Source organism: Ursus arctos, unplaced genomic scaffold, assembly GCF_023065955.2.
Source record: "Ursus arctos isolate Adak ecotype North America unplaced genomic scaffold, UrsArc2.0 scaffold_8, whole genome shotgun sequence".
Lineage (NCBI taxonomy): Eukaryota > Metazoa > Chordata > Mammalia > Carnivora > Ursidae > Ursus > Ursus arctos.
The window spans coordinates 47,178,158-47,206,006 of NW_026623100.1; the positions used below are offsets into that span (position 1 = coordinate 47,178,158).

Sequence of the window (27,849 nt, forward strand, 5' to 3'; positions counted from 1 at the left end):
GGGCGGAGAGGCTGCGCGGGGACGCGGTGCGCACGCGCGGGGAGGCGCGGCCGGCGGCCTGACCCGACGCCACGACTCGGGAGTTGTGGGGCCGCGGCCGGGAACCCCCGGCTCTGTGGAGCAGGCGTGGGTGGAGATGGTCGCCCCGGGCCGAGACGAGGCCGGGAGCTGCAAGGCTGAGAGAGAATCCCGCCCGGGACCCAGGAGGCCTGGGTTCTGGTCTGCGCTCTGCCGTGGGCTCGCCCAATGACCCGAGACAAGTTGCTTACCTGTTTTCCGCACCAACTGGTGAGGAGGTTTCCGCCGGAACCCACACAGCCCCAGGCTGGCGGGGTACCTTGATGGAGTGAGATCCCTGCTGAGATCCGCGCGTCCCAGCCGGCGAGCACCCGGCCCTGTGCCGCGCCCCCCCCCCCCCCCCCCCCCCCCGGCCACTCGCTTTGCGGCGCCCGCCTGGGATGGCGTTGCCTGCCGCGGGGGCCTGGCGGCGCCCCCGAGCCTCTGCCTGAGTCCCCATGGCACCTGCCCTCCGCGGGGGCAGTGAGGGGTCGGGGAGCCGCCCAGCGACAAGTCTGATGAAAGGATCAGAGAAGGACTGTCAGACCTATGTGGGCATTTGTATTTCAAGTATGGGCCCAGTGTCTGGATTAAATACCTATTCAGAGAGTTGAAGCTCCAGCAAGAAGTTTGAAAATCATACCCCTTGATGTAACTCCTTGCCTAAATTGGGTGTACCATACTTAATTTTAAAAGCACCCATCCTTATGGGAAGGCCTTTTCTTAGGGCCCAACTATAAGGAACTTGCCTAATGGTGGGAGTGACTTCATAACTTCCATTACTGGCTTATTTGATGGAGTTTTTGCTCTTTTCTTTCTCTGCTATAGGTAACTGTATCTGTAACTGTCCCTGTTGAGTCCCCAGAGCTCCATCCGGAACTGAGGCACTAGCAGGTGTGTAAAGCTGGGCATGCTTCTGTGCTGCCTGATGCGTTTCACACACAGAAACAGGAGAGGCTTCCTGAGACCACTCCTACCATCCCTGCCTGTCACCTTCCCAAGGTTGGCTGTGTGGTGTTTTGTTATATGGTGCCATGGAGGTCAAGGAGGAGGGAAAGGAAAGGGAACCAGATGCTGAGGCTCCAGAGGACACAGTGAGGGAGAGCTAGTTCCTGAGGTACCATGACCAAGGAGCACTGTCCTCCCCACTGAATTACAGGAACCCAAATGTCCAGCCCAAGAGCCGGGAAGTATTCCCATTCTGGGGGCTAGGAATCAGTGCATCATGACAAAGATTCCAGTTTGTTATTGGCAGCCAGTTCTTAGGGAGTCCAGATCATGTTCCCACAGTGGGGGCCTGACCTCAAAGAGGGGCCCTTGCCTCCCTCCTTCCTGAGTTATCCAGGTCTGTGAAATATGACCATCAGTTGTGTGGGGGCCATCTGCCGACTTACGATCCAGACTGTTGTTGTAACAGGCATCCCTGTTGTACAGTTCCTCCATGATAAGTTACGGGTCTGTCCAGCCCTCTTCCCAAGGTGGGCTCGTGAGATGACTGTCTTAGAGTTAGCCAAACTGGCTCAGCAGCTGTGACATGTGCAATACTGGTGTTCACCGGGGAAGGCTAGGCAATGCGCTGCATTTTGATTTTCTGTCGTGGGAACCGGGCCTAGTGTTATAAGCCCCCAGACCCAACCTGTGTCTGAGACCTAAGCAAAGCCTGAGCACTTCAGCTAAAACCACCCACCAGGATGTCATGCAGTAGCTTCATCCCTTTGATAAGATGCCCGCAGATCCCAGTGACTTCATCGTGGGAACCAGACCTCGCCACTTAACAGTGGTGCTGCTGCCTTCCGGACACTGAGTCCAACCCTCAGACTCTATAGCACCCCTTCTTTCTGTCCAGTGGCATGGAAAGTACGAGTTAGGCATTTGACTAAAGCAGCTGATGTAGTCAGAATAATTTTACAGCTGCTTAAAGATTTTTATTTATTTTTAAGATTTATGGATTTCTTTTGAGAGAGAGAGAGAGCGCACACGAGCGGGGGGAGGGGCAGAGGGAGGGAGAGAAGCAGACTCCCCGCTAAACATGGAGCCCGACTCGGCTGGGCACTCGATCTCACGAACCTGAGATCATGACCTGAGCGGGTTACTCAACCTCCTGAGCCACCCAGGTGCCCCTGCTGAAAGGTTTTTAAAGTCAGTTTTCCTTAACAGAGGCTTAACTGAATGATGAAACTAGGGTTTTTTTTGTAATGTTTTTTCTACAGACTGGGACTTCAGAGACCTCAGGGACTTCTTTCGGTCCTCACGGAAACCTCCTAGCCTTGGTGATGGCACACGGGGACTGTTTACTTACTCTTAGTCTGAATGACTGCTGGGAGGGAAGGCAGACGTAGAGCAGCCGGGTCTCTGGCTCTCCCCACGCTTCTACTCTCAGACTTGATTGAACTCCTGTCTGAGCCCGAGGACGAAGCTCACTTGAACAAATGACTTTGAGTCATGAATGAAAACTCTTGCTCTTTCCATAACGAGAAAGAATTAAGAGACGGACAGGTAAGCAAGCACTTCTATTTGAGAAAGAAGGTGTTTGTTTGGGATATATTGTTATTAGTAATAACACAAGATAGATCAAGAGAATGTAGAACTTTAGAAATGTTTTGGGAAAACCCTCATTATAATGCTCTTTGTAGGAGAAGCTTCTATTCATACACCTCTGAGTCAATTGCCTTTGCTCGCAGCTTCTTTTCTTTTTTTTTCCTTTATTTTTTTATTTTTAAAGATTTTATTTATTTATTTGACAGAGGGAGACAGTGAGAGAGGGAGTATAAGCAAGGGGAGTGTGAGAGGGAGAAGCAGGCTTCCCGCTGAGCCGGGAGCCTGATGCGGGGCTCGATCCCAGGATGCTGGGATCATGACTTGAGCTGAAGGCAGACGCTTAACGGCTGAGCCACCCAGGCGCCCCTCTTTTTTTTTTTTTTTAAAGATTTTATTTATTTATTTGAGAGCGAGAGCACGCGCGAGCGCATGAGCGCACACACAGGATGGGGGAGGGGCAGAGGGAGAGGGAGATGGAGAAGCAGACTCCCAGGACCCCAAGTCATGACCGAAGCCAGAGGCAGCTGCTTAATCGATTGAGCCACACAGGCACCCCCCCCCTTTTTTTAAGTTTATTCATTTAAGTAATCTCTACACCCAATGTGGGGCTCAAACTCACAACCCCGAGATCAAGAGTCACATGTTCTTCTGACAGAGCTGGCCAGGTGCTGCACTGGTAGCTTATTTTCTGAGTGGGTCATGGGATTTTGTTTTGGATTTGCTTGGGTGAGAGGAGAATGTCAATGAGGAATCCCTAAAGATATTTGTAATTTATCAGTTTGGCCTGTTTACCTTACTGACCCTTGTCAAACACATGCTTTGGCTCAATTAGCCTCAGGACTCTGGGTCCAGTGTGATGTGTCTTTGTGTGAGCCCGGCAGCTAACCCTGCCTTCCTTACCCTTCTCCCTACGTGGTCCAGAAGTGATCTTAATGGAGTTTGTGGGACAAAGCCTTTGCTTTGCGAGTCCAGGGAGGTTTTCTTCACTGTACTAAGACAGGTGAACTGTTCTTCCAGAGAGAAGTCTTCGGCCACTGGAGGGGACTGAATTGGAGAGGGAAAGGAAGGATGGAATGAATCCTGAGGGCACAGACCCCTGCAGGGAGTTGTTCAGCATAGTGAATCATCAGAATTTTTGAGAACATATTTTGTGCCTCATACTGTGCTAATTGGGTGTCAGAAATAGAAAAGAAGTGATAAAAAAAAGATTCTTCCACTCAAAGCCGCAGGGTCTGATTTAAAGACAGGCTGCGTTGGGGGAAGTGAAAACTCCAGGGCCATTTTGATTGATGGTGCAGTTTCAGCACACTCACAAAAGAGAAGTGGAGTCACAAGACTTATTACTTAAAGATCCCAGAAATGTGGCAGGGGTGAGTGTGTGGAGGGGGCAGTGAGCCAAGGTAGGGGCAGTCCTCAGTCCCAGATCACGAGCAAGCACAAGATAGGGAGCAGAGTAGCAAGCACCCCTTTTATTTACAAGGGGGAGGTCACTAGCTTTTCTCAGACTCAACTCTAAGTGATTATTTTAAAAGGTGTCCCAGGGAAAGCAAGGCAGGAACTCATAGCAGGAATCCTAAGCTCAGGTGCTTATCTGAATGTCCACGTTCTGGCTCTGAACAGGGTTGTCGTACTCTAAAACCTAGGAAGCAACTCCGAATAGCTGTTTTCTCATCACGTGGGCCTCTTGCAGAGAGACTTGTGCTCCCCGCAGAAGGGTTGGCTGTAGGCCTGAGAGAAGGGGAGAGACCCTTGCAGCCCCAGTGGGGAAAGCAGGCCACCTTGGGGAGGCGGAAGGGGTGGCAGTAGGGGCGTCTTCTGGAGGAAAACCACATGACCCAAGGGATGAAGGTGAGAGGAGCTGCAGCAAGTGTGTTCACTGGACTGAAGTGGGAAATAGTCGTGAGGAGGCATCACGAGGCCAGCGATGGAGGGCTTTGCTCGGCTGTGCTGTGTTCAGGCATCCATTCTTGTGTCCTGGTCATAAAGAAATCAAAGCTCTGGGGTGCCTGGGTAGCGCAGTCATTAAGCATCTGCCTTCGGCTCAGGGCGTGATCCCGGCGTTCCGGGATCGAGTCCCACATCGGGCTCCTCCGCTGGGAGCCTGCTTCTTCCTCTCCCACTCCCCTGCTGTGTTCCCTCTCTCGCTGGCTGTCTCTCTGTCACATAAATAAATAAAATCTTAAAAAAAAGAAATCAAAGCACTGTTTAAGGAGTAGTAGTTGGCAGAAATGTGTGGGAGGGATTAGAATAACAGGATAACCTGGGATTCTGGGGCCTTGATGTAGCCCTGATTTTTTAATTTATTTTCTTTTAATTAGTTTTTTTCTCTTATTTATTTTATTTTATTTTTAAAGATTTATTTGTCAGATAGAGAGCAAGAAAGTGAGAACACAGCCAGGGGGAAGGGGCAGAGGGAGAAGCAGGCTCCCCGCTGAGCAGGGAGCTCGATGCGGGACTCGATCCCAGGACCCCAGGATCATGACCTGAACCTAAGGCCCACACTTAACCCACTGAGCCACCCAGGTGCCCCTTCTCTTATTTATTTTAGAGAAAATAATACATTCACATGGTTCAGAACCCAAAAAGTAGGGGACATGTACCTAGAGTGAAAAAACCGCCTTCTCCTCTTGTCGCCCAGCCACCCAGTTTTCTTCTGGAGGCAAAATCACTGCTTCCTTGGGTATGAGTCTGAAAATAGTCTTGGCGGAGACGGGCAAATATGTTTGTGTGTTTTCTAAAAATGTAAATGGTAACATAGTGTATAAACTCTGCCCTTTGCTTTTTCCACTTAATGCATCATGTGGGTTGTTCCAAATTGTCCATAAAACACTTTCTTATTCTTCTTTATGGCTAGATTGGAGCTCATGGAGTTAATATGCTTTTATTTGTGGAATTAGTCCATTAGTGGGCATTCGGGGTTTTTCTAGCCTTTTGCTATGACAAACATTGCTACCACGAATGATGCTGTAAGATGTCCTTTTGCACACGGATGAGTATATCTGTTGGCTAAATGCCTGGACGGCAGTTGCAGGCCAAAGTGGACAAAGCCTGTACGATTTTGTCAGGTATTGTAAGCTGTAGAGGTGGGAACAATCTGCCCTTCCGTGTGTTACAGCACTTGGCTTTCTAGCAACACAGCGTGTTATCACACTTTTGAAATTTGCTCCTATGATACGTGACAAATATTGTCTCAGACTAGTTTTATTTAACATGTCTCTCATTAGGAGTAGGGTTGGGCGTTTTTGGTTTGTTTCAGAGCAGTGCGTGTTTCCTTTTCTGTAAGCTGTCCATATCCACGCCCAGTTTTCTGCTGGGTTGGGTTTCTTTTCCTGACTGACTTGTAGGATATTTTTTTAACCTATTAGGAAAATTAGTCCTGTATTGATAATCTGAGTTGCAAAAGTTAGTCAAGTGGTTTTGTTTGGTTTGCTTTTTTTTTAAGTTGGTCAAGTGGTTTTTTAAAGCTCTCATGGGCAAAGGTTTAGCTGAACAGAAAGGCCAAAAGTGAGGAAACTGCCTCCCTAAACTTTACTTTCTCAGAGTTCTGAAACCTTTCACAGAGCCAAGAAATCTGAGATAACATTAACTAAGCTTTTTGCAGTTTCTCTTAAGACGAGATTAAGCAGAAGTTTTCCCTTACAGTATTCCTTACGGTTAAGTTCTAGGGAGTTCATCCATCTTTGTGTGTGTGGTATTGGGAAAAGGGGTGACATTTAAGCTGTCAGCTCTGGAGGGCTGATATGTGCCCAAGAAGCTGACCCTGCTTTGTCTTGCAGGTTGAAAGTGTGTGTGCTACGTATCCTTCACCATATGACAAGGACACCGGTGCTCTTCGGGCTCTCAGAGGAATTCCTGTACGTGTCACCCGCACCCCAGTACCTCCCGCCCATACAAGCTTTTGTTGCGTGCTGCTCTGTGGGGCCAGGCACGGGGGACTTAGGACAGCAGAGACCCTGCCTCCAGGAGACTCTTGGGGGCAGAGTTGTGGGGCACGAACTTGCAAAACAGCCTCTAGCTAGGAAGATAATTGCTGCAGCGAAGCAGGGTATGAAGTGCAGTGGGAATACCAGGGGCACACCCCAGTCTCAACCGAGTTGTGTGCACTTTTGTTTCTTCTTCAAGGAGAGCATATGCTTGTCCCCACGTCACCCAACTTGTACATCAGAGTTGGAGTTTTCCATGTTCGTCTCTTTAAGATTGGCTTTAATCAGCCAGCCTTCTGACGTCTCATTCTGAGGACATTCTGTACCGCGGGAGGGGCATGGGGGTGGGAGGGTGTGAACTCACCCTCACACTAAAGGTCGGCTGCACATGCAGATCTCAGAGTTGAAGAACCGTGGTGTCCTCCGGGCCCTGACAGCAGAAGCGAATGGATGGGAGCCAGCTGGTAAGGTCCCCTTCAGGGCCCTTGGAGCCTGGGTGGGACCCAAATCAGAGCTCCCCGTGGTCTACTTTTCATCATTTGAATTTCTCTCAGTACTGTCCTATAGAATTTTACAGATTTATCATTCTTCAAGGAGAATTAGAGTCAACACTGGATTAGAAGTCAAAAGACTTGAGTCATAATCTAGCGCTGCACGCGGCTTATTATGCACCTTGGGCGATCATGTCGTCTCCATGTCTGCTGTGGGGATAACAATGCCTTCTCTAGCCTCAAAGGGCTATTGTGATGATGAAACGAGACAGTGTATATGAAAAGGCTTTGAAAAAGCATCCTGTTTTATCTGCTTTACGTGATCCTTTCACATACTGTACTTAAAGCTCGTTTCACTTGCTGATTTCCGACACAGAAAGGCCCACTCAGCAGGTGAGAAACACCAGTTCTGGAGTCCCTCACCTCCAGTTTAAGTCCTGCCTCTCTCACCCCGCAGCTATAGGACCTTGAGCAAGTTTCTTAACCTTCTAACCCTTACTTACTTCATCTATAAACAGAAGGTGTGTCAGAACCTGTGTGATGGGAATTGTGTAAGGATTACATGAGCCAAGGTCGAGTGTTTAGCACATGGACTATAAACCTGTGCCACATATTTTTAATCATATTAAACAATTACAGTTTTCTTCCAGATTGCTCTCAGCTCATTTAAATTGATAGGCTTATGAGGCACCTGGCTGGCTCAGTCGGTGGAACATACAACTCTTGGGTTGTGAGTTCAAGCCCCATGTTTGAAATAACTTTAAAAAAATAAAATCTTTTAAATGGGCACCTGGGTGGCTCAGTCAGTTAAGTGTCTGCCTTCGGCTCATGTTATGATCTCAGGGTCCTGGGATCAAGCCCTGCACCAGACTCCCAGCTCAGTGGGGAGTCTGCTTCTCCCTCTCCCTCTTCCCCTCCCCCCTGCTTGAGCTCTCCCCCTCCTCAAATAAAATCTTTAAAAATAAATAAATAAATGGAGTTCCTGGGTGGCGTAGTGGGTTGAGCGTTGGACTCTGGTTTCTGCTCAGGTTGTAATCTCAGGGTCGTGAGATCTGGCCCACATTGGGCTCTGTGCTCTACACAGAGTCTGCTTAAGACTGTCTTTCCCTCTCCCCTCAAATAAATAAATGTTTAAAAAAATAAAATAGGTAGATAGGTAGGTAGATAGATGGACAGGCTTACTAACTCAGTGATACTGTTTCCCAAATGGATAAGTGGAAGAGAGCCCAAATAAAGGAGGCAGTTGAAAAAGGAAGAGAGGTAGAGAACGGGGCTAACGTGAGCTGCATTCACTGTCCTGAAGATCTGTTTTTTGCCTCCATTTTTTTCTGTTGGGGGAAATTAGTATTTATATCAGGATCATCTTCAGATGAGGAGGAGTCTCCCTGGTTCCAAGAGGAAAGGAACTTTCTGTTGACTAAGCCACAGTCACAGCAGATTCCCAGGTGCTGGTGAGGTTTCTGCTCCTAGCTCACAGCCTTCCCCTGAGTCGTTTGTAGGTGAAGGGTTGAGGGCCACCTGGGTGGCTCAGTTAAGTGGCCAGCTCTGGATTTCGGCTCAGGTCATGATCTCAGGGTCATGAGATCGAGCTCCGCATCAGGCTCTGCGCTCAGCAGGGAGTCTGCTTGAGATTCCTCTGTCCCTCTCCCTCTGCTCCCTCCCCCACTCAGGCGCTCATTCTCTCTCTAATGAATGAATGAATAAATAAATAAATAAAACTCTAAAAAAGAAAAGAAGGGCGCCTGCTTGGCCCATTCAGTTAAGCATCTGATTTCAGCTCAGGTCATGATCTCAGCGTCCTGGGATCAAGTTCCGCAAGGGGCTCTGGGCTCAGCAGGGAGTCTACTTCTCTTTCTCCCTCTGCCCCTCCCCGCCACTGTGGGCTCGCTCTCTCTTTCTCTCTCAAAAAAAAAAAAAAAAAAAAAATTGACCAAGTTGCTTGAAATGAGGACCTGCAGGGTGAAGAGTCCACGAAGCCGGGCGTCAGTGAGGGTGATGGGTGATGCAGCCCTCGTCAGCACCATAACGAGCAGTCCCTGCTGCCACTCCTCTGTTCCCTCCTTTTCATCTCCCAGGGTGCAGCATGCTGGAAGAAAGTTTTATTTTCTTCACACCCAAGGCCCAGCAGTCTGTATCCTGGTGAAGTTATCTAGCTTGGAAGCCCTCGGGCTCTGAGTCTCAGTCCACCTCAGACTGGGGCTGGCAAGATTGAATTTCCCAGAAGTCCAGACCCGTGTCACCTGCTGCCACTACCCACTGCCCTGCTGGACCCGAACCCAGGACTGTGTCAGTGACACTAGCTAACACGCACTGAACACTGACCTTTGGGTCATATACCGTCTTCCCCGCCCAGAAGCTGAAGAGTTGCATCATCCTTCAGCAGTCCCACGAGTGATGACTCGGGGTTAAGTACCTTGCCCACGGAAGCGCAGCTGCGGAGCGAGGACAGGAAGTGCTTGCTAGCAGCTGGGCTCCAGTTCTATGGCTTACCAGCAGCTTTCTCTGCCTCAGTTTCTGTGTGTTTTGAGTTTCTGGTAGTATTGTATTGTATTTATTTTATTTTATTTTATTTTATTTTATTTTATTTTATTTTATTTATTATTATTTTATACAACTATACTTTCAGAACACTTCATTGCCCTGAGATATCCTCAGTCAAGACTGCATGGCCAAAAGGAGCTGCCCTCTCTCACTCTTACCACTGGGGCTGGAGGCTGGAAGGGTCATGATTTGGGGTCTTGGACTGAAGTGTCTCTGTTTTCTCCATGTTGTGTTGATTTCCTCGCTAGCAAATGGGAAAAGCCAGCAAGAGGACGCGCCGCCAGCAGTCTGGGTTAGAGTGACAGCTGTGGTTTGGAGAAAGGGCTATGTGGTGGCAACAGAGAACCTAACTTGCTGCTTTTTCTCTCCTGCTCCGCCCCCCCCCCCATTTCCGGTGCTTTCATTCATTCAGCAGACATTCATTGAACACCTATCCCGTGTCGGGCACCACACTAGGTTCTGGAGAACACTATCCTCATGTAGCTCCCAGTGTAGCGGGAGAGACAGCCACGACACTGAGTGACCCTGGGTGTCAGGGGCTCACTGGCTCCCTCTGCAGACCTAATGAAGTCAGGGAAGGCGCCTGGCTGAGGGTGGTGTCAGAGTTCACTGGAGGTCGAGGAGGAACAACAGCAAGGGGGGGGGGACCAGAAGGTGCAGATTCCTGGGGTGACTGCAGGGAGAGAGCCTTCGGAGCAAAGGCACAGAAGGTGGAGGGGCTGAGGAAGTGCAGGACTTCTGGATGCCCTAGGACACAACTACTGGTGGAAGAAAGATCCAAACTGTGAAAGTGTTTAGATGCTGTGAAGAGTTTGGGTTTTATCTGAAGAGTTATGGAGAATCCCTGGAGGGTTTCCAGCAGGGGATTGACATCAGATCTGCCTTTTTTTTTTTTTTTAATTAGTTAATTTATTTGTCAGAGAGAGAGAGCACAAGCAGGTAGAGCGGCAGGCAGGGCCGGTAGAACAGGCAGAGGGAGAAGCAGGCTCCTTGCTGAGCAGGGAGCCCGAAGCGGGACTCAGTCCCAGGACCCTGGGATCATGACCTGAGCCAAAGGCAGGCGCTTAACCGCCTGAGCCCCCCAGGTGTCCCCAGATATGCCTTTTCAAATGCTCTCTCCGGCAGCTGTGTGGAGAGGGTATCTGAGGGCAGTGGGACCCAAGGTGGGCAGGCAAGGCTGGGGCTGCAGCAGCGAGCCAGATGTCCCTAGGTCTCAGAGGGTCTCCTTTTCTCACCGTTGCAGTTGTGAGTGCCGAGGTGCTCAGAGCCCGAGAAGAATGGGAAGCTGTGGACAACATCCAGACAGAGACAGGTAACCGCAGGAGTGGCGCTGTCTCCACATGGCCCAGCTGCTAGTAAAGGCACCATCCACGTGTGGCTGTTGCTTCTGTGACCCTGGGATTGGGAGACAGAATTCCTGAGAGTTCCCATTTTACCTCCCTGACATAGAATAAAATATCTTTCCAAATCCAAAGATGATGACATTCCACCTCTGGAGGAAATGGGAATGAATGCCACCTACTCAGACCTGAGAGAAGACAGGGAGGACCTTGGTCAGGGTCCTCTTGTGCAGGGTGATGAGGTTGGGCAGAGATGGAGGCAGACAGCCAGGGTGCCTGCCTAAGGGTACACAGGTGGTTCACCAGACAAGAAAGTCTCTGAGATAGGGGCTGAAGCCATCTGCTGGAAGCTTCGAGGGCTGGGTAAAAATTGTCCCACTTCCTTTTCTGACAGGTTTGGACGGAGCTATAGGAGGGTAGAGCTCGGACCTATATCTAGCTTGAGCTCTACTTGAGCTCCTGGAAAGTCATCACAGTGGACTGTGTCAGTCATCCCCGACATTGCTAACTGATAAGTTCACTCTCTGTGGACTGTACCGGAGGAGGGAAAGGGGGTCATTCATATACAGGGTGTGAGAAAGGGCAAAGTGGAAGTGAGGAAAGGCCCCTAGACAGACCCCAGCGTGCTCCTACGTGGGTACCTACTCCAGGCAGTGACTCGCCTCGTCACAGATGAGTGGAACGGGACCGCCGGCAGGGCAGGTCTGTCCCTACTCACTGCAGAGGTCTGCCTAGCAAGCCTGTGAACGGCCCGGTCTAAGAAGGGACCTGGCCCAGCAGATAATGCCAGCTCCTTAAAAGAGGATTGGTTTTAGCTGTAGATATCTGATGTCTGCCACTGAAAGCCAGTGTTTGGCTTAGAGGTGACAAACAGAGTGCCCTCAGTCAATGTTCGCTGACCGAATGACTACCGTTATAAATCTGAGAGTGTCTTCCCTTTTACCACAGGGAGCCAGGCCAGCGCGGACCAGCCTGGGCAGCTGATCTCCTTCAGCGAGGCTCTGCAGCATTTCCAGACTGTGGACCTCTCTTCCTTCAAGGTATGAAAGTAGTCTCCTTCATCCCAGGAGCCAGGTTTCTATCCCACCAGCTTAGGGCACTGGGCAAGCAAGATGGAAGCTTCCAGTTAAAGAAGCTACCTCACCTAAGAAATCTTGGAGCACAGAATCAGGGGTGGCCAAGGACCCAGGCTTCGTGCAGGACCCCAGTGGCCTTCTTGGGACTGTGTCCCCAGAGCTTTTGTGACCCTGCCATACACAGGTCTGTGTAGCTGCTCCCTCCTCTTCCCTCTTAGGGATGGGGAGGTCTGGAAGAAAATGCTAGATAGTTCCTTAGGGAAGCAAGGCATTTTGTCTAGAAAGCTGAGTAATTCATGGCTATTGTAGGAAGATCTTCCATTCCCTCAGGGAACCAGAAGTTATTTGGAAATTTTTAAAATATGTGGGGTTAGAAAAAGAAGAAACATTGAGGAGAATAAAAGCTAATGGGCTTTCTGGAGCATCTTGAGTGACTAAGAGTAGTTTGAGAAGATTGTGATTTCAGATCTTCAACCTAAAACCTGGTTCAAGAGAGGCCTCAAAGTCAAGAATCAGGTTGGTTTATGGGACACAGAGGGCCAGAAGCTACCAAAATCAGAATATTCTAAGACCTGCGGCAGTGGCCCTTGAGCAGTAACTCAGCATGACCTGGTTTAGGAGGTACCCTTGTGGTATAGACAGAATGCTCCGGCAACCCCTCAGGTATCCAGCTCCAAAAGTCCCCCCTAAACGCCCTCCTCGCTGGCTCTCTCACCCTGGAAATCGAGAGGACTGCTAGGCTGTATCATTCATGCCCTTTGCAGAGAGAGACGGACGTACAAAAGGTAAAGCAGCCCTGCTGGGAAACCTGGCCTGGCTTTGTCAGACCAAAGTGGGGGTCCCCATGCCCACTGTCGCTGGTGGTCAATGCAATAGTAGCTCTGGGGAAGCCCAAAGGAGCAAATGCAAACAACGAGCTAATAATGCCTATACTTGGGGACATCTCTTTTCTTTCTTTTTTTTTTTTTTAAGATTTTATTTGTTTATTAGAGAGCAGGATTCGGGGGGTGTTGCAGAGGAAGAGGGAGAAGCAGACTCCCCGCTGAGCAGGGGGCTGGATGTGGGGCTCGATCCCAGGACCCCCAGATCATGACCTGAGCCGAAGGCCGACACTTAACCACCTGAGCCACCCAGGCGCCCCGGGGACATCCCTTTTCTACTTGTAATAATCTCGGGAGCCCGAAGAGCCTGTCTCTGGAGATGGGGCAGGTGCTTCACAGCTCCTGCCCCTTCCCTGGCCCAGACGCCAGCCAGTTAGTTGGGGAGCTACTTCCTTCTGCAAGAACAGTCCCTGGACTGATCCTTAGAGCAGGTGAACCCAGCCCTCTGCCCATTGCCTGCAACTTCCTCCCCAGAAAAGAATCCAGCCAACTATTCGAAGGACAGGGCTCGCTGCCCTCCGGCACTGCCTCTTCGGGCCTCCGAAGCTCCACCAGGGCCTCCGAGAAGAAAGGGACTTGGTCCTGACCATTGCTCAGTGTGAGTGCACAGGCGCTGCCACGAGGCAGGGCTGCACATGTGGTCAAGCAGAGAGCACTGTTTGCCCACCTGTTGCTGAGGCGAAGCCAGAGGTCTTGCATGTACCGTGTGGGCAGGGACAGCGGGTGCTGCAGGGTGAAAATGTGGGAGGACACAGTCTCTTGAGGACAGTCCGGATCGATCTTGTCTGAACCATTCTCTGAGAAACACTAGGTCCTTCCCTGAGGGGCACGCAGTCCGACAGAGAGTGGGGGTCTGTTTTCGGGCAGGTGGCCTGGATAGCCAAGACCCAGTGCATGGCCGAGTCCTCCAGACCATCTACAGGAAGCTGACTGGCTCCAAGTTTGACTGTGCCCTCCACGGAGACCACTGGGAAGATCTGGGCTTTCAGGGTAAGAGCCAAGAATGGTTCATCTTCTTTTCCTTGGCCCTTGAATCCAGGACTAGAGTGAGAGCCCACATAGTCCTCTTCCTGTCACGCCAGCACCCTGAGGCCGGATATCGGGGAGGAGGGTGCAGGAAATGCAGAGGCCCTGAGGTGAGCATGCTCACTGTGCTTGAGAAATAGCAAGGAGTGTGGCTGAAGGGGAAAGGTCTCTTGTGGCCTAACAAGCCATTGCCAGACATTTACTCTAAGAAAGAGGGAAAGCATCAGAGTGATAGGATTTGGACTCTGGGTTTTTCTTTTTCCTCTTTCCTTTTAACTCGGATGAAAATTTTGCTTTATACTATTTTGTTTTTTGAGTGAAGCAAAATGATTTCAGCTGTTTTTGGATTATGCTACTCTTTTTTCCAAATCATATCAAGTTACATTTATATGGAATAGGAAAATGCCGTCATTTAAAAAGGAAATTTTATGTACCCATAATTAATTGGTCCCTTGGTATTGACAACATGTTTAAGTCCCTTTATCCTCCCTCATCTATAATATAATTGTCTCATTTTCCTCCATGTGCAATGAGAATCATGTCAGTGTTACGATTTTTGTTTCAACCATCAAACAATTTAGAAAACTCAAGAGGAGGAGCAAAGTCTCCTGTATTTACCCATATGCTTACTCTTTCCACTGCTCTGTTTTCCTTTTTTGATATTCCAAGATTTCTTCTTTTATCATTTCCTTTCATTTTCAAGAACTTCCTTTAACCATTTTCTAAAGTAGGTCTGCCGGTGTTACATTCTCTTAGTTTCCCTTCATATGAGAAAGTCTTGATTTCCCCTTCACTCCTCAAGGATCGTTTCTCTGGACAGAGAATTCCAGGTTGACAGCTCTTTTCTTGCAGCACTTGCAAACTGTGCTACTTGCTTCTGGCCTCCATGAGAAAGCTACTGTCACTTGCATTCTTTCTCCCTGAGAGGTAAGGAGTTGTTTCTCCCTCTCTGCTTTCAAGATCTTTTATAGTTAGGAGGAGTTGGAGTGTGTTGTGTCTTAGTGTGGATTTCTTTGGGTTTACCCTGTTGGGTTTGCTCAGCTTCCTGAATCTGTAGGTTTATGTCTTTTGCCAAATATGGTCCATTTTCAGCCATTATTACTTCAAGTACCTTTTTTCCTTAATTCCAGTGTAGCTCACATGCAATGTTATATTAGTTTCAGGCGAATAATATAGTGATTCGGTAATTCCATACCTCACCTAGTGCTCATGAAGATAAGTGTACTCTTAGCCCTTCACCTATTCACCCGTGCCCCACCCGCCTCTGCTCTGATAGCCATCTGTTCTCTATAGTTAAGAATCAGTTTTTTTGTTTGTCTCTTTTTTTTTCTTTGTTCATTTGTTTTGTTCCTTAAATTCCACATAAGTGAATACTTCAAGTACTTTTCTCAACCCCATATTTTCTCTTCTTTGGGACTCTGATGACACAGATGCTAGATCTTCTGTGCCGTTCCACAGGTGAGAGGCTATGTTCATTTCTTTGGATCTCTGTTCTGTAACTCAGAGCTCCAAGGCTCTGCTCATTTTGTTTTGTTTGTTTTTTCTCTCTCTGATGTTCAACAGATTAGATAATTTCTGTTGTTCCATCTTCAGTTTCACCGATTCTTTCCTCTGTTGTGTCTATTCTGCTGTTGAGCCCATCCAGTGAGTTTTTAATTTTAGTTATATTTTTCGGTTGTAAGTTTTTTATTTGGTTGTTTATACCTGACTATTCTTTACTGAGACTTTCTATTTTTTCATTTTTTTCAAACTGTGTAATGGTTTATCAAAGGCATTTTTATGACAACTGCTGTAGTAGTTTTCTATTGTAGCTGCAACAAACTACCACAGATTTAGTGGCTTGAAACACCACAAACTTACTAAAGTTAATTTATTTATTCAAGTCATCCCTACACCCCACATGGGGCTCAAGCTCACAACCCCGTGATCAAGAGTCGCATGCTCTTCCGACGGAGCCAGCCAGGTGCCCCACAACACAAACTTATTATCTTATAGCTCCGTAGCTCGGGAGTCCGCACAGGTCTCACTGGGGTAAGATCAGTGTGGCAGCAGGGCTGCATTCCTTTTTTGGAGACTCCAGGAAAGACTCCATTTCCTGACCTTTTCCACCTTCTAGAGGCCACCTCCACTTCTCCTCCTTCAGAGCCAGGAACATTGTATCCTCCTGAGCCTGGTTCTGTCTTCCCTTTCTCTGATTCTGTGCTTCTATCTCCTTCTCTCACTTTTAAGGGCTCTTCTGATTACCTTGGGCCCACCCAGAGAATGCAGGATAGTCTCCCTATCTGCCAATTGGCAACCTTAATTCTGTCTCTGATCTTACTTTCCCCTTGCCATGCAAGAGAATATACTTCTGGGTTCTAGGGATTCAGACAAGTACATCTTTGGAGGGGCCATTATTCTCATAACTGCAGCTTTAAAAACCTTGTCAGATAATTCCAATATCTGTGTTATCTCAGTGTTCCTATCTATTAAGTATCTTTTCTCATTCAAATTAAGATTTTCCTAGTTCTTGATGTAACAAATGATTTTTTTATTGTATCCTGGACATTTGGGGTACTGTGTAATGACACCCTGGATCTGCTATAAATCTTTTATTTTAGCAGGCTTCCTCTGATGCCAAGCCAGTGGGGGAAGGAGGGTGTCACCTCATTACTCCTGGGCAGGAGTAGAAATTTATGTACCCCATTTGGCCTCCGCTGGTTCCACTGGCTAAGAGGGGCACAGGAGCCTCATTACGTGACTCATTACAGGAGTAGACTCCACATCACATGGAGACTCCACTGACATCACAAGGGTGGGGGCTCAGTCCCAGCTCTCCAGTTTGCTGATACTACCTTGGCAAAGCTAAGGGGCACCTTGTTACAGTCAGGCAGGGGTGGAAGTCCAGGCTCCCCACTTGGCCTGACAAAGGTAGCCAAGCCCTTGGAGCTCATGGGAGGAGGGACTTCATTTGGGATTGCTCACCATCACCCTTCAGTTCCTCATCTTGGTTACAGGAGCGAATCCAGCCACAGACCTGAGAGGAGCAGGCTTCCTTGCCCTCCTACACCTGCTGTACCTGGTGATGGACTCAAAGACTTTGCTGATGGCCCAGGAGATTTTCCGCCTGTCTCGTCACCATATCCAGGTGGGGCTTTGCTGGGAAGCCAGAGGAGAGGGTTGTGGAGCCATCGTGGGTGCAGGGTGGTCCTGAGCAACCAGGAGGGCCTCACGTGGGCTGTCTCTAGTTGCTCAGGGCTCTCAGGACAACTGAGGCAAACCAGGACCAGGCTTCCCCCATTAGCCTGACCTGCACTCGAATCTGAGCTCCACCACTCGTTAGCGTGTATCTCAAGCAAGTGCCTCAACTCCACAGAGCCTTGGTTTTTTCATCTGTAGAATGGAAATCATGGACACTTCAGCTGGACAATTAGGAAAATTAAATGAGATGTGTACAAAGGCACTAGGCATAGCTGTGATGTTAATGTGTCAACTCACTGTCCTCCCTGAGGACATCCCTTGAACAGCACCAGGAGGAGAGTTAGCCTGTATGTGCCCCAGAGGAGGAGATCTGTCTATGAGGGTCAAGGGACACATGGTCTTACTGACAGGCCAGAAGTGGCTCCTGTAGCCTTCGGGCTGTCCAAGCCTTCTCCGGGGTTGGGTTTAATGGTTTTCCTAGGTGGTAAAAGGTGGCAGTCACCCCATTTTAGAAAACAAATTGGACCCGTTTCCTGCCATTCACCTCTGCCACTTGCATGGGACCTGGAATTCATCCACTAAACAAATTTCTCTTCAACATCCCCTCTGCTAGATATCGTGCTTAGTGCTTGGGATACATCAGTGAACAAAGATCCTTCTAGCAAAGAAGACTAGGCAGTGAACCTAACACATAAATAAATAATAGAGTATGTTCAAAGGTGATAAGTGCTAAGGAGAAAAAACAAGTAGGGTAAGATTAGGAGAATGTGGGGAGTATTTTATGGGGTGCTCAGGGTAGCTCTCACAAGAGGGTGGGAGGTAAACCAGACCTCGAAGGAGTTGAAGATGTTGGCCCCATTGGCATCTGGGGGAGAGCATTCCACGCAGAGGGAGCAGCTAGAGCAAAGGTCCTGAGGAAGGCATGTGTCCAGCACGTAAAGGGGTAGCAGGGAACCAGCTGGAACAGGAGCCCAGGAAAGCAGTCAGAAGGGAGGTCCTACGGCTCACAGGGACCAGATGGCAGAGGGCCTGGTAGGCTGTGATAAGGACTTCTAATTTTATTCTGAATGAAGTGAGGGGTGTCGCAGCCTATAGCATGTGAGCCAGTCTAACGTTTTTAATGTATTCTGTCAGCTGCTAGGTTGAGAACAGTCTGTAGTGAGGGCTTTTATAATTAAGTCAGAGATGGTGGTATGAAGCGGTCAGATTCTGGATGTAGAATCTTGAGCGTATGAGCTTAAGAAAGTAGAGCCAAGGGGCGCCTGGGTGGCACAGCGGTTAAGCGTCTGCCTTCGGCTCAGGGCGTGATCCCGGCGTTCCGGGATCGAGCCCCACATCAGGCTCCTCTGCTGGGAGCCTGCTTCTTCCTCTCCCACTCCCCCTGCTTGTGTTCCCTCTCTCGCTGGCTGTCTCTATCTCTGTTGAATAAATAAATAAAATCTTTAAAAAAAAAAAAAAGTAGAGCCAATTGGGGTGTCTTGCTGGCACAGTTGGAAGAGCATGAGACTTCTGATCTTGGGGTCGTGAGTTCAAACCCCACATTGGGGGTAGAGTTTACTTTAAAAAAGAAAAGAAAAAGAAAGAAAAGAAAGCAGTCAGCATATTTTTCTGATGGATTGATGATGGGTGTGAGAAAAGAGATTTTTAGTCTGAAAGTAACTGGAAAGATGAGTGGCCATCAACTGAAATGGGAAAGAAAGAGCAAGTTTGGGGGGTTCGGTTTGCCATACAAGTTATCCATTGAGGTTGTGCATTTGGGGCAAGAACACCACAGAAGTGATGTGCCCTTCCTTCTCAATGCCTCAGCTCCAACCTGCCTTACTCCCGGGACGGTTGGCCTGGGTGACGTCTGCCGGGTTTCTCCACTGTAGTTATTGTTTTTCCCTTTGTAATTAATAACTATGTTGGGGAAGATACTTTGAGACTGTGCAAATATTCTGTTTTTCCTCAAACTTTGTTCTAATGGTAGTTTTCTGTTTCCCTCATTTCTCTCACATTTATTAACTGGAAGAATTCCGACTCTCTGTGTTATTCTATCTATTCATTCATTCAGTTGCTTTTTATATCAGTGTGGGCTCCCGCATATTTATTTTATTCTGTGGGTTATAACCCAGTAGTATTGTCACTCATTTTGTTGCTGACATTGTTTCAGCTTTGGCCATTTTAGGACCTCCTTCGGGTCGGCAGCTGTGACCTTTCATATGCCCTGTTTGTTTGTTTTTTTTTAATAAAGATTTTATTTATTTGAGAGAGAGATAGTAAGAAAGAGCATGAGCGGGGAAGGGGGGAGAGGGAGAAGCAGGCTCTCTGCTGAGCAGGGAGCCCGATGCGGGACTCGGTCCCAGGACTCTGGGATCATGACCTGAGCTGAAGGCAGACGCTTAACTGACTGAGCCACCCGGGTGCCCCCCTCCCCCCGTTATGTCCTGTTTTGAGCACTTTTTGGCTTTCTGGACACCAGAAGATGCTCTAGGCTCATCTTGTATTTTCCCTGTATGATTCCCAGCCCCGGAATTAACCACTTCTCCAACGAGCTCTCACTCCTTTAATTGGAGAATGACATTTCGAAAGCAAGAGCTGAGGGCCAGGTATTCTGGCTGCTCCTAAGTTCTCACCCTTCTAGGCCCTCTGAGTGGACAGAGCCTGGAATATACGTCTGTGCCACGGGTTCACTCCCAGCTCTGCTAGGAGCGGCCTGCGGTGGCGAGCTCCCCTGTCCCGGGCCCTGGCAGCACCTCTCACACAACAGGAAGGTTTGTGTCAGAATACTGCCTGAGGGGCGCCTGGGTGGCACAGCGGTTAAGCGTCTGCCTTCGGCTCAGGGCGTGATCCCGGCGTTATGGGATCGAGCCCCACATCAGGCTCCTCCTCTAGGAGCCTGCTTCTTCCTCTCCCACTCCCCCTGCTTGTGTTCCCTCTCTCACTGGCTGTCTCTATCTCTGTCGAATAAATAAATAAAATCTTTAAAAAAAAAAAAAAAAAAAGAATACTGCCTGAGGCAGAGGAGCCCAAGTAAGGGGCTGAAGGTCACACCTGCGCATTTTCATCAGCTCGGAGCGCTGGAGGTGGTCAGGCCGGAGTTGCCCAAACAGACTGTTTCAGGAACAGTGTCGTTGGCCGTGTGATGTAGTTCTCACCATGCCCGTTTCTTCTTCTGTAACGTGGGAAAATAATTCCAACCCTGTAGAATTAATCAGTGCTGGAGGTAAAGTATGTGAGGTGAGGCATTAGTCATTCAGTGAGTGTCGGTTATCAAGGTAACTTTTGATTTCCAAGAGTATTTTTACTCTTGGAGGTAAAGTATGTGAGGTGAGGCATTAGTCATTCAGTGAGTGTCGGTTATCAAGGTAACTTTTGATTTCCAAGAGTATTTTTACTCTTGGAAATACAGCACACACACGCGTACCCGTGCAACACAACCATTAGTAAGGTAGATGCCTTTTTAATTTTTAATTTATTAGTGTGTGTGTGTGTGTATCTTAGGTGGATCCCTTTTTTAGTCCAAAAGTTCTTGAATAATCATACAGTTCCTGCCACTGGGGCAATTTTTCATTTCTAATGTCTACTCAGTATCTCTGTATCTTTTTGGGGAAAGCAGCTATTAAATCTTAAGGCTTGGGGCGCCTGCGTGGCTCATTCAGTTAATCATCTAACTCTTGGTTTCAGCTCAGGTCGTGATCTCGGGGTCATGAGATGAGCCCTCCGTCAGGCTCTGCGCTCAGTATGGAGTCTGCTAGTCCCTCTCCCTCTGCCCCTCTCCTCACTCATGCTTTCTCACTCTCTCTAAAATAAATAAATAAAATCTTCAAAGAAAATTTAAAATAAAAATAAATAAATCTTAAGGCTTCACTTATGCCTGTCTATTCCAGGAAACACTGGAGGAGGCAAGAGCGGGACTTCATGAGTATCTGGTCCTGAGATATATCGGGTCCCCACAAGTTGAGGATGTGGGCATTTTCTGTGGTCTTCATGATGCAGGGAGGTAATTTCTGGGTGAAGTTTGAGAACTGTACCTGTTAGCTTACGCAGTGATGCAGGCTCTCACAGCAATACTGCTTCGTCCTAACAGACTCCCAGAGGTTGAGGAGTACCGCAGCAATCTGGCCCCTTATTTTATTTTATTTTATCTTATTTTATTTATTTTTTATTTTATTTTTTTAAAGACTTTATTTATTTATTTATTTATTTGAGAGAGAGAGAGAACATGAGCGTGAATGGGGGAGGGGGGGAGAGAGAGTAGCAGACTCCCCACTGAACACAAAGCCCTATATGGGGCTTGATCCCAGGACCCTGGGATTGTGACTTGAGCTGAAGTCAGACGCTTACCCAGCTGAACCCCCCCAGGCGCCCCCAGCCCTTCATTTTAGCTGGAGGCCCAGAGAAAGGAAATGACTTGCCGAAGGTCCCACAGCTAATCAGTATTACCTATAGGTCGTCTCTGACCTCAGTATCTCCCTTCTTGTAACCTGTAAAGGCTCTCTTATAAGAGCTTCCTGCAGAAATATGGAAGCCAGGGTAGAGGGTTATTGCCAGCTCAGAATTCCTCATTTGAATGAGGGGAGGGAGCAGGCCGTTCAGGTATCCGTGGGAGAAGCATCCCAGACAGAGGGGACAGCAGGATGAGACAAAAGACTGGGAGCTTGGTTGGCAAGGACCCAGACTGACCAGTTTGACCAGTCTGTTTCTCTGTGGGATTTACTGGGGATTTATGTGTACTCCCTGACAATATGCGTGTCTGACAATAAGATGGAAGAGCAGCTTAACCTAATAAAGTAAGAGGGCTGGCGCAGGCTTCAGAAGGCTGGACGCTAGTTCCATCTGCACTGTTATTATGGAGCTATGATTTGAGACAAGCCACTTAACCTCTGCGGGCCTTAGTTTGGCCTAAACAATTCCAAGGTCCCTTCCAGATTCGTTGTATAATTCCTTGAACTGTAAGCAATTCCAAGGTTTTAAAGTAACCCTTGACCTCAAGCCCTTATGAATCTTGAAAACACCATTTTCCAGGAGGCATGTGTGAGATCAGAGGAGCAGCTGGGGGACACAGCCCTGCCCGCAACCAGTCCTGTTGTCTCCTAAGGGGAGAACTAAAGTTCCAGGTACCCATGGTACATCCTGCTAAAGGGGAACTGGCCAAAAAATACAAGTCCTGGGGGCGGGGTGGGGGGAGGGGGTAGTCTCCCAGAATCCTGGCAGGTGGGAGTGCTTAGCCCACGCCATGCTGGGGAGTGGAGCCGTTACACAGACACAGGTGCAGGGCACATCGGGCTACTTGCTGGCAGGCGAGGCAGCAGCTTATAATCGTGCTTAGTCACACACGCACTTCTGTAGCCTTCTGTGCAGTTTCCATCCATTGTTTCATTTGACCAGCATGACAGGCCGGAGAAGAGGTGGGGCAGCGATGATCCTTGTAAATGCATTTTCCAGCAAAGGAATGTGAGGGTCAGAGAGGTAAAGCTAGTAAGTGGTGAAGCTGGGCCTGGGACCCGCCTCCCGACAGCTGACCCAGCTGTGGGCTCCTTACAGCAGCAGCTGTCAGCCAGCAACCCACTTCAGAGTCCCCTGGGGGGAGGCAGATGCCCAGGCCCCTCCCCAGAACTACAGGGTTGAGTCTCCAGGGACGGGGCCATGTCAGCAGTCCCCACAAAAGATGACCCAGTCTTCCTCGATTCAGGATTCAAAGATGGTTAAGCCCGAATGTGAGGGATGAAGAGAAATGGAAGCTTAAAACGGTCCAGGTCTGGTGTCCTCTGCTGTCCCTCAGTCAGTTTCTGGGAGGTATTTCAGCTCCAGGAAACACTCTTCTGGGCCAAGGGAACTGCTGGAGAAAAGGAGACCTTTAGATCTGAATTCCAGTTTTTCACTGCTTTTTAATAAGTGGGCTTGGTAAGAATGTTCCTGAGAGTGAGTGAACACTGGGTTTAGATTATGTTAATTATGTTGCTACCATATTCTTGTTCCCATATTTATTTTTAGACTGAGAAAAGGCAAGGGGGGGCAATCTTATACAAGGATGTGGTAGATAGGCAGTACGTGGAGGCCTAAATGCGTGGCCGCCTACCTCAGCCACTCATGTCAAGGCAAAGACAACGATCGTGAGCAGTTTTCGCACCTCCTCGGGCCGGCACTGTGCTTCGTACTTTGACATGTGATCTAAATTACTTCCAGCAGTAACTCTGGGAGTGGGTCCCGGGAGTGGGTCCCGGGATAGGTAGTAGAAAATGTGAACTGTAGGCAGTAAAACCTATCTCGTAGAGTGTTTGCGATGTTAGTGACTTGACTCCTCCCAGCATGGCACGTGTGTCAGGGTCCCCAGGACCACCCCCGGTTCAATGATGTGCTGGAAGAACTCACAGGACTTGGCCTATAGTTGTACGCACGGCTATGATTTAGTTCAGCAGAAGCAAAACCAGCAGAGGGAAGGAAGGCATGGGACAAAGCCACAGGAAATCGGGCATGGGCTTTCTTCCGAGAGTCCTCTCCTGGTGGAATCGCACGGGACACGCTTAATTCCCCCAGCATCGAATTGTGCAGCACAGAAACATTGCCAGCCACGGGAGCTCACTAGAGAGAGAGTCAGTCCCCAAGGTTTTTATGGGGGAAGTCATGCAGACACCGTCTGTGTAGCACGTACCAAAGTGCCAGAATCACAGAGAAAAAGCAGATATTCAGCATAAACCATATTGTTTGTACAAACAGCTTAGGCACATGAGTCATCCTGAGGGAATGGTGGGACCCCTCCCCAAATCCAGGTGCCAACCAGGGGCCACCCTTGCAAGCAGGCCTCTCTAAGGACAGCAGTCTCAGGCCTGGTGTGTTAACTCTTTTCTGCACAGCACTCAAAGGTACTTCCTTCATGGTTTTAAGAAATGGGAAAGCTAAGTCTCATAGAGTTCCGGCGGCCTTCCTAAGGATACAAAGCCAGTAGGTGGCCAGGCCGAGATCTGGAACCCAGATGTCATGGAAGACGCAAGAAAAATCTTTGTGGAGCCAGAAGACCCTGGACAGTTCAGTGCTGTCAGATAGAACTTTCTACAATGAAGGGAATGTATCTTATCAGCACCGTTTGATACGGTAGCTACTGAGCCCATGTGGCTGTTGAGCACTTGATACGGCTAATAGGACTAAAGACCTAGGGTTTTTTTCAACTAAGGAGTTGAATTTTAAATTTTAATTGATTTTTTAAAAAAAGATTTTATTTATTTATTTATTTATTTATTTATTTATTTATTTGAGAGAGAACACAAGCTGGGGCGGGGGAAAGGGGCAGAGGCAGAGGGAGAAGCAGACTCCCCACTGAGCAGGAAGCCTGATATGGGGCTCCATCCCAGGACCCTGGGATCATGAACTGAGCTGAAGGCAGATGCTTCGCCGACTGAGCCACCTAGGCGTCCCGATATTGTTTAATTTTTAATTAATTTAAACTTAAGTGGTTCTGTGTGGCTGCTTGCTGTCACAGTGGACAGCACAGCTCTGCATCATACTGTAACAGCTTTTTCTTCTCAGGGAAGCTGATGGGCTCTTGTTCTAACTAATGAGTGCACTGATCTGTGGGTCCCCCTCAGTGGGTGTCCTTGGGTATGTGCAACAGTGGAAACTAACACGTTATACTTGGAAATGCCCTGGGAAAAGCCCCTTTTCATTTTCTTAGTTTTTTGTTATTAAAGAATAGGAGGGATGGGCCCCTGGGTGGCTCAGTGGGTTTAGCGTCCGACTCTTAGTCTCAGCTCAAGTCTTGATCTCAGGGTCATGAGTTCAAGCCCTGCATTGGGCTCCACACTGGACATGGAGTCTACAGGGAAGGGAAGGGAAGGGAAGGGAAGGGAAGGGAGGAAGGAAGGAAGGAAGGAAGGAAGGAAGGAAGGAAGGAAGGAAGGAAGGAAGGAAGAAAGAGAGAAAGAAAGAAAGAAAGAAAGAAAGAAAGAAAGAAAGAGAAAGAAAGAAAGAAAGAAAGAAAGAAAAGAAAGAAAGAAAGAAAGAAAGAAAGAAAGAAAGAAAGAAAGAAAGAAAGAAAGAAAAGGAGCTTGCCCCTCCAAAAATAAAGCATTAAAGTGGATCCTGCAGCGGATTCTGAGGCCTCTCCTGGGGCAGCAGCCCCACTGAACCCCCTGCTGCTCCGTCTTTGACCCACAAAGACTTTTACTGACAAATGGGGCGTACCAGCAAGTCAGGCTGACTTTCTGCCTGCTTTCTACCTCTGCCATCTCTACTTTTGAAAGAAGTGCTTATGAGCAGTCAAATAAGACGCCTAGAAAAGGGAGGAAGAGCTTGTAGGAACCTGTACGGTTAGATACCTGAGTCTCACCCCTCCTGTGTTCACCCTGACCCCAGGGGGTGGTGTGGTCCTTGGGCAGCACCATGGTAGGTCTGGTGAATGAAGGCCAAGGAGAGCCCATGGGTCGGGATGGCGAAGAGGCTGGAGAGCTGGCACAGGGGTTATGCCCTCCAGCTTTGGAGGGAATTATCCTCAGTTGGAGTCCTGGTTCCGCACCTCAGGAAGCTCATTTCAGGACACTGCGTCCCAGCCTCCTCATCTGTGAAATGGGAGGATTATTGTGAAAGTCAGGTGTGAGCATCAGCAATGTCAGTTGTCGCCTCCGGGCTGTGGCCGTGGCTGCTGCCAGCTGGTCTTGCTGCGTTGTGGATGCCGGCCCGGAAGTCAAAGGCCTGGGCTGCCACTGACCCATCTTGCCTGCTCCATTCTAGCAATTCCCCTTCTGTTTGATGTCCGTGAATATCACCCGCATCGCAATCCAGGCATTGAGGGAGGAGTGCCTCTCCAGGTGAGTCCCCGCTCTGCTCACCACCCCCCCACCCCGGGCTGCCAGCTGGCTGACCCTGGTTCCCTCCCGCCCCCGCCCCATTCTCCCAGCTCTCTCTGGGAACCTGCAGCTCCCAGGGAGCCAGCACACACCCCCGTGCACCAGTCTCCCAACCTGCCTTGGAGGTGAAGGCTGTCTGGGGAATGGCACCCTGGGGGGAGTCGGGCTGGAGGAGACACCCAGCTGTCAGCCTTTGTCCGCTGCTGAGCGCACCACCCTCCTCGTGCTGTAGGGAGTGTAACCGGCAGCAAAAGGTGATCCCAGTGGTGAACAGCTTCTACGCCGCCACCTTCCTCCGCCTCGCACACGTCTGGAGGACACAGCAGAAGACCATCGCTGACTCTGGCTTTGTCCTCAAAGGTGTGCTCTTTCTTCTTGGAGAGGCCCGAACTCCCTAGCATCCCCAGGTTCACGGACCCCAGGGTGGTTGCTAGACTGGTTTGGGCTGCAGTTCCCTTCTGCCTTTACCCCTCCCCCCCACCTCACGCTGTCTCAAGTTCCAGCTTCTCAAAGTCTCCCATCCGCCCACCCCTTGGAGCCTGCTAGCCCTCCTTTCTCTGCCACCCCTCCTCCCTTTCTGGCCTCAGACCGAGAGTGGTCCTATTTTCTGAATCAAAAGCTGGGTCCAGCAGTTGGACTGACCATCCCAAGTTGAGACTGGCCTGGTCAAGGTGAAGGTGTGGTTGCCGTGGCTTTCTCTATCTGCTTCCTCAGCCTCCCTCTCTGGTGAGCTCTCCACCTTAGAAGACTCCTTCTTCCTTCTCCCCACAGGCTCTGGGTTGGGGGTGCTCCCTAGAGCCGCTGGGCCCGGACTGGCGTGCAGTCCAGAGGCCCCTCAAGCCGTTTGTTCTGCTGTCCCCTGTCGCAGACTTGGAGGTGTTGGCCAAGAAGAGCCCCAGGCGGCTGCTCAAGACCCTGGAAATCTACCTGGCTGGGGTGACAAAGGGACAGGCCTCGCTGTTGGGAGCACAGAAGGGCTCTGGGCCTCAAGCCCCTCACTCCAAGGATCTCACCTTCACAGGCGTGTGTGACCTGCCACCACATTCATCCGAAGGCACGTGGCTGATCTGAGCAGCCCAAGGCTGACAGCCTTAAAGGCTGGGCCAGAGGGGCATTGGGAAGGCGCATGGTGCATTGCGCCCGGCGTACCCTGGCTGGGCCTGGTCGGGGAAGCTAAGGACCCTCACCCACGTGAGACGTTAGGGATAGTTAGCCCCACCCCACTCCCCTCAGCCCCGCCTCCAGAGCAAGAATTTGCCATAATTGGAGTTGAGCTAGCTGAGAGTTGGTTTCCAGGCAATCTCAACGAGCAGGTGGATCATGAGATGGGAGGACCTTGCCTGGATATTCCCCGTATCCCCACGCTGAAAGATATCCCCACGCAGAGGCGCCAGAATTCTGACTCGCTGGGCAGCTGGGCTTTCAGGCCGCGGATGTCCACAGGACAGGGACCCTGTAGCTAGAATTTGAAGGGAGAAGGTAGCCGTCGCAGCAGCCAACAGGGGGCAGCATGAACCAGAGCAAGAGGCCTTCTCTCCCAGGCTGGTAGCCGGGCCCCCTCTGGGGTTTCTGGTCTGGACTTATCCCACCCTCCCCTCTCCCCATCCTCAGCCCCGCTGTTTATGACACAGAACTGGATTTCCGATAGGCGTCTCCATTGCTGCCCATCCCGACTGCCCACCAGCTGGGCACCCCCACCCTGCGGAGGTGTGCGGTTCCCATCAGGGCTGGTTTTCTGGCCTGGTTGAAGGAAGGAGGAAATTCACTCAGCAGCAGTTTTTGAATAAAAAGAATTGTTCTAGGCCAAGGGCCCCAAGTGTTTCCCTCCAAGACAAGCCTTGCACCTTCCTGTGGCCCTGTTGTTCCAGGGCCTGGTGACAGCCAGGAGCTCCAGGAGAGGAGGTTGCTGTACCCTGGCCAGGCCCCCACTCACTGTATATGGTGTCCATCCTGCGCTTGGAGGCCGAGACTCCT

General features: G+C 49.6%; 1 protein-coding gene across 6 annotated transcripts; it reads left to right on the top strand.

Moving 5' to 3' along the window:
* The first annotated feature begins 32 nt into the window (after positions 1–32).
* ELMOD3 (ELMO domain containing 3) lies at positions 33–27,682 on the top strand. 6 transcript variants are annotated; one of them, XM_044391852.3, is made up of 13 exons: positions 33–288; positions 886–951; positions 2,268–2,553; positions 6,372–6,449; positions 6,913–6,982; positions 10,794–10,862; positions 11,839–11,930; positions 13,322–13,445; positions 13,715–13,837; positions 16,870–17,000; positions 25,760–25,836; positions 26,108–26,235; positions 26,647–27,682. In XM_044391852.3, the coding sequence occupies exons 3-13, from the start codon at positions 2,500–2,502 to the stop codon at positions 26,904–26,906; spliced, it is 1,206 nt and encodes a 401-aa protein (XP_044247787.1). In that variant the 5' UTR covers positions 33–288; positions 886–951; positions 2,268–2,499; the 3' UTR covers positions 26,907–27,682. The 6 variants fall into 6 exon arrangements, with proteins under 6 accessions (XP_044247787.1, XP_026337455.1, XP_044247788.1 ...); XM_026481670.4 differs by having other exon boundaries at positions 26,744–27,682; XM_048222565.2 differs by having other exon boundaries at positions 39–288; positions 886–1,059.
* Positions 27,683–27,849: the final 167 nt, after the last annotated feature.

Coding starts and splice junctions, on each gene's coding strand:
- ELMOD3 (XM_044391852.3), top strand. CDS start 2,500: ATGAATGAAAACTCTTGCTCTTTCCATAACGAGAAAGAATTAAGAGAC. Junction 25,837..26,107: donor AGGGAGGAGTGCCTCTCCAG/GTGAGTCCCCGC, acceptor CTCGTGCTGTAG/GGAGTGTAACCGGCAGCAAA. Junction 26,236..26,646: donor CTCTGGCTTTGTCCTCAAAG/GTGTGCTCTTTC, acceptor TTCTCCCCACAG/GCTCTGGGTTGGGGGTGCTC.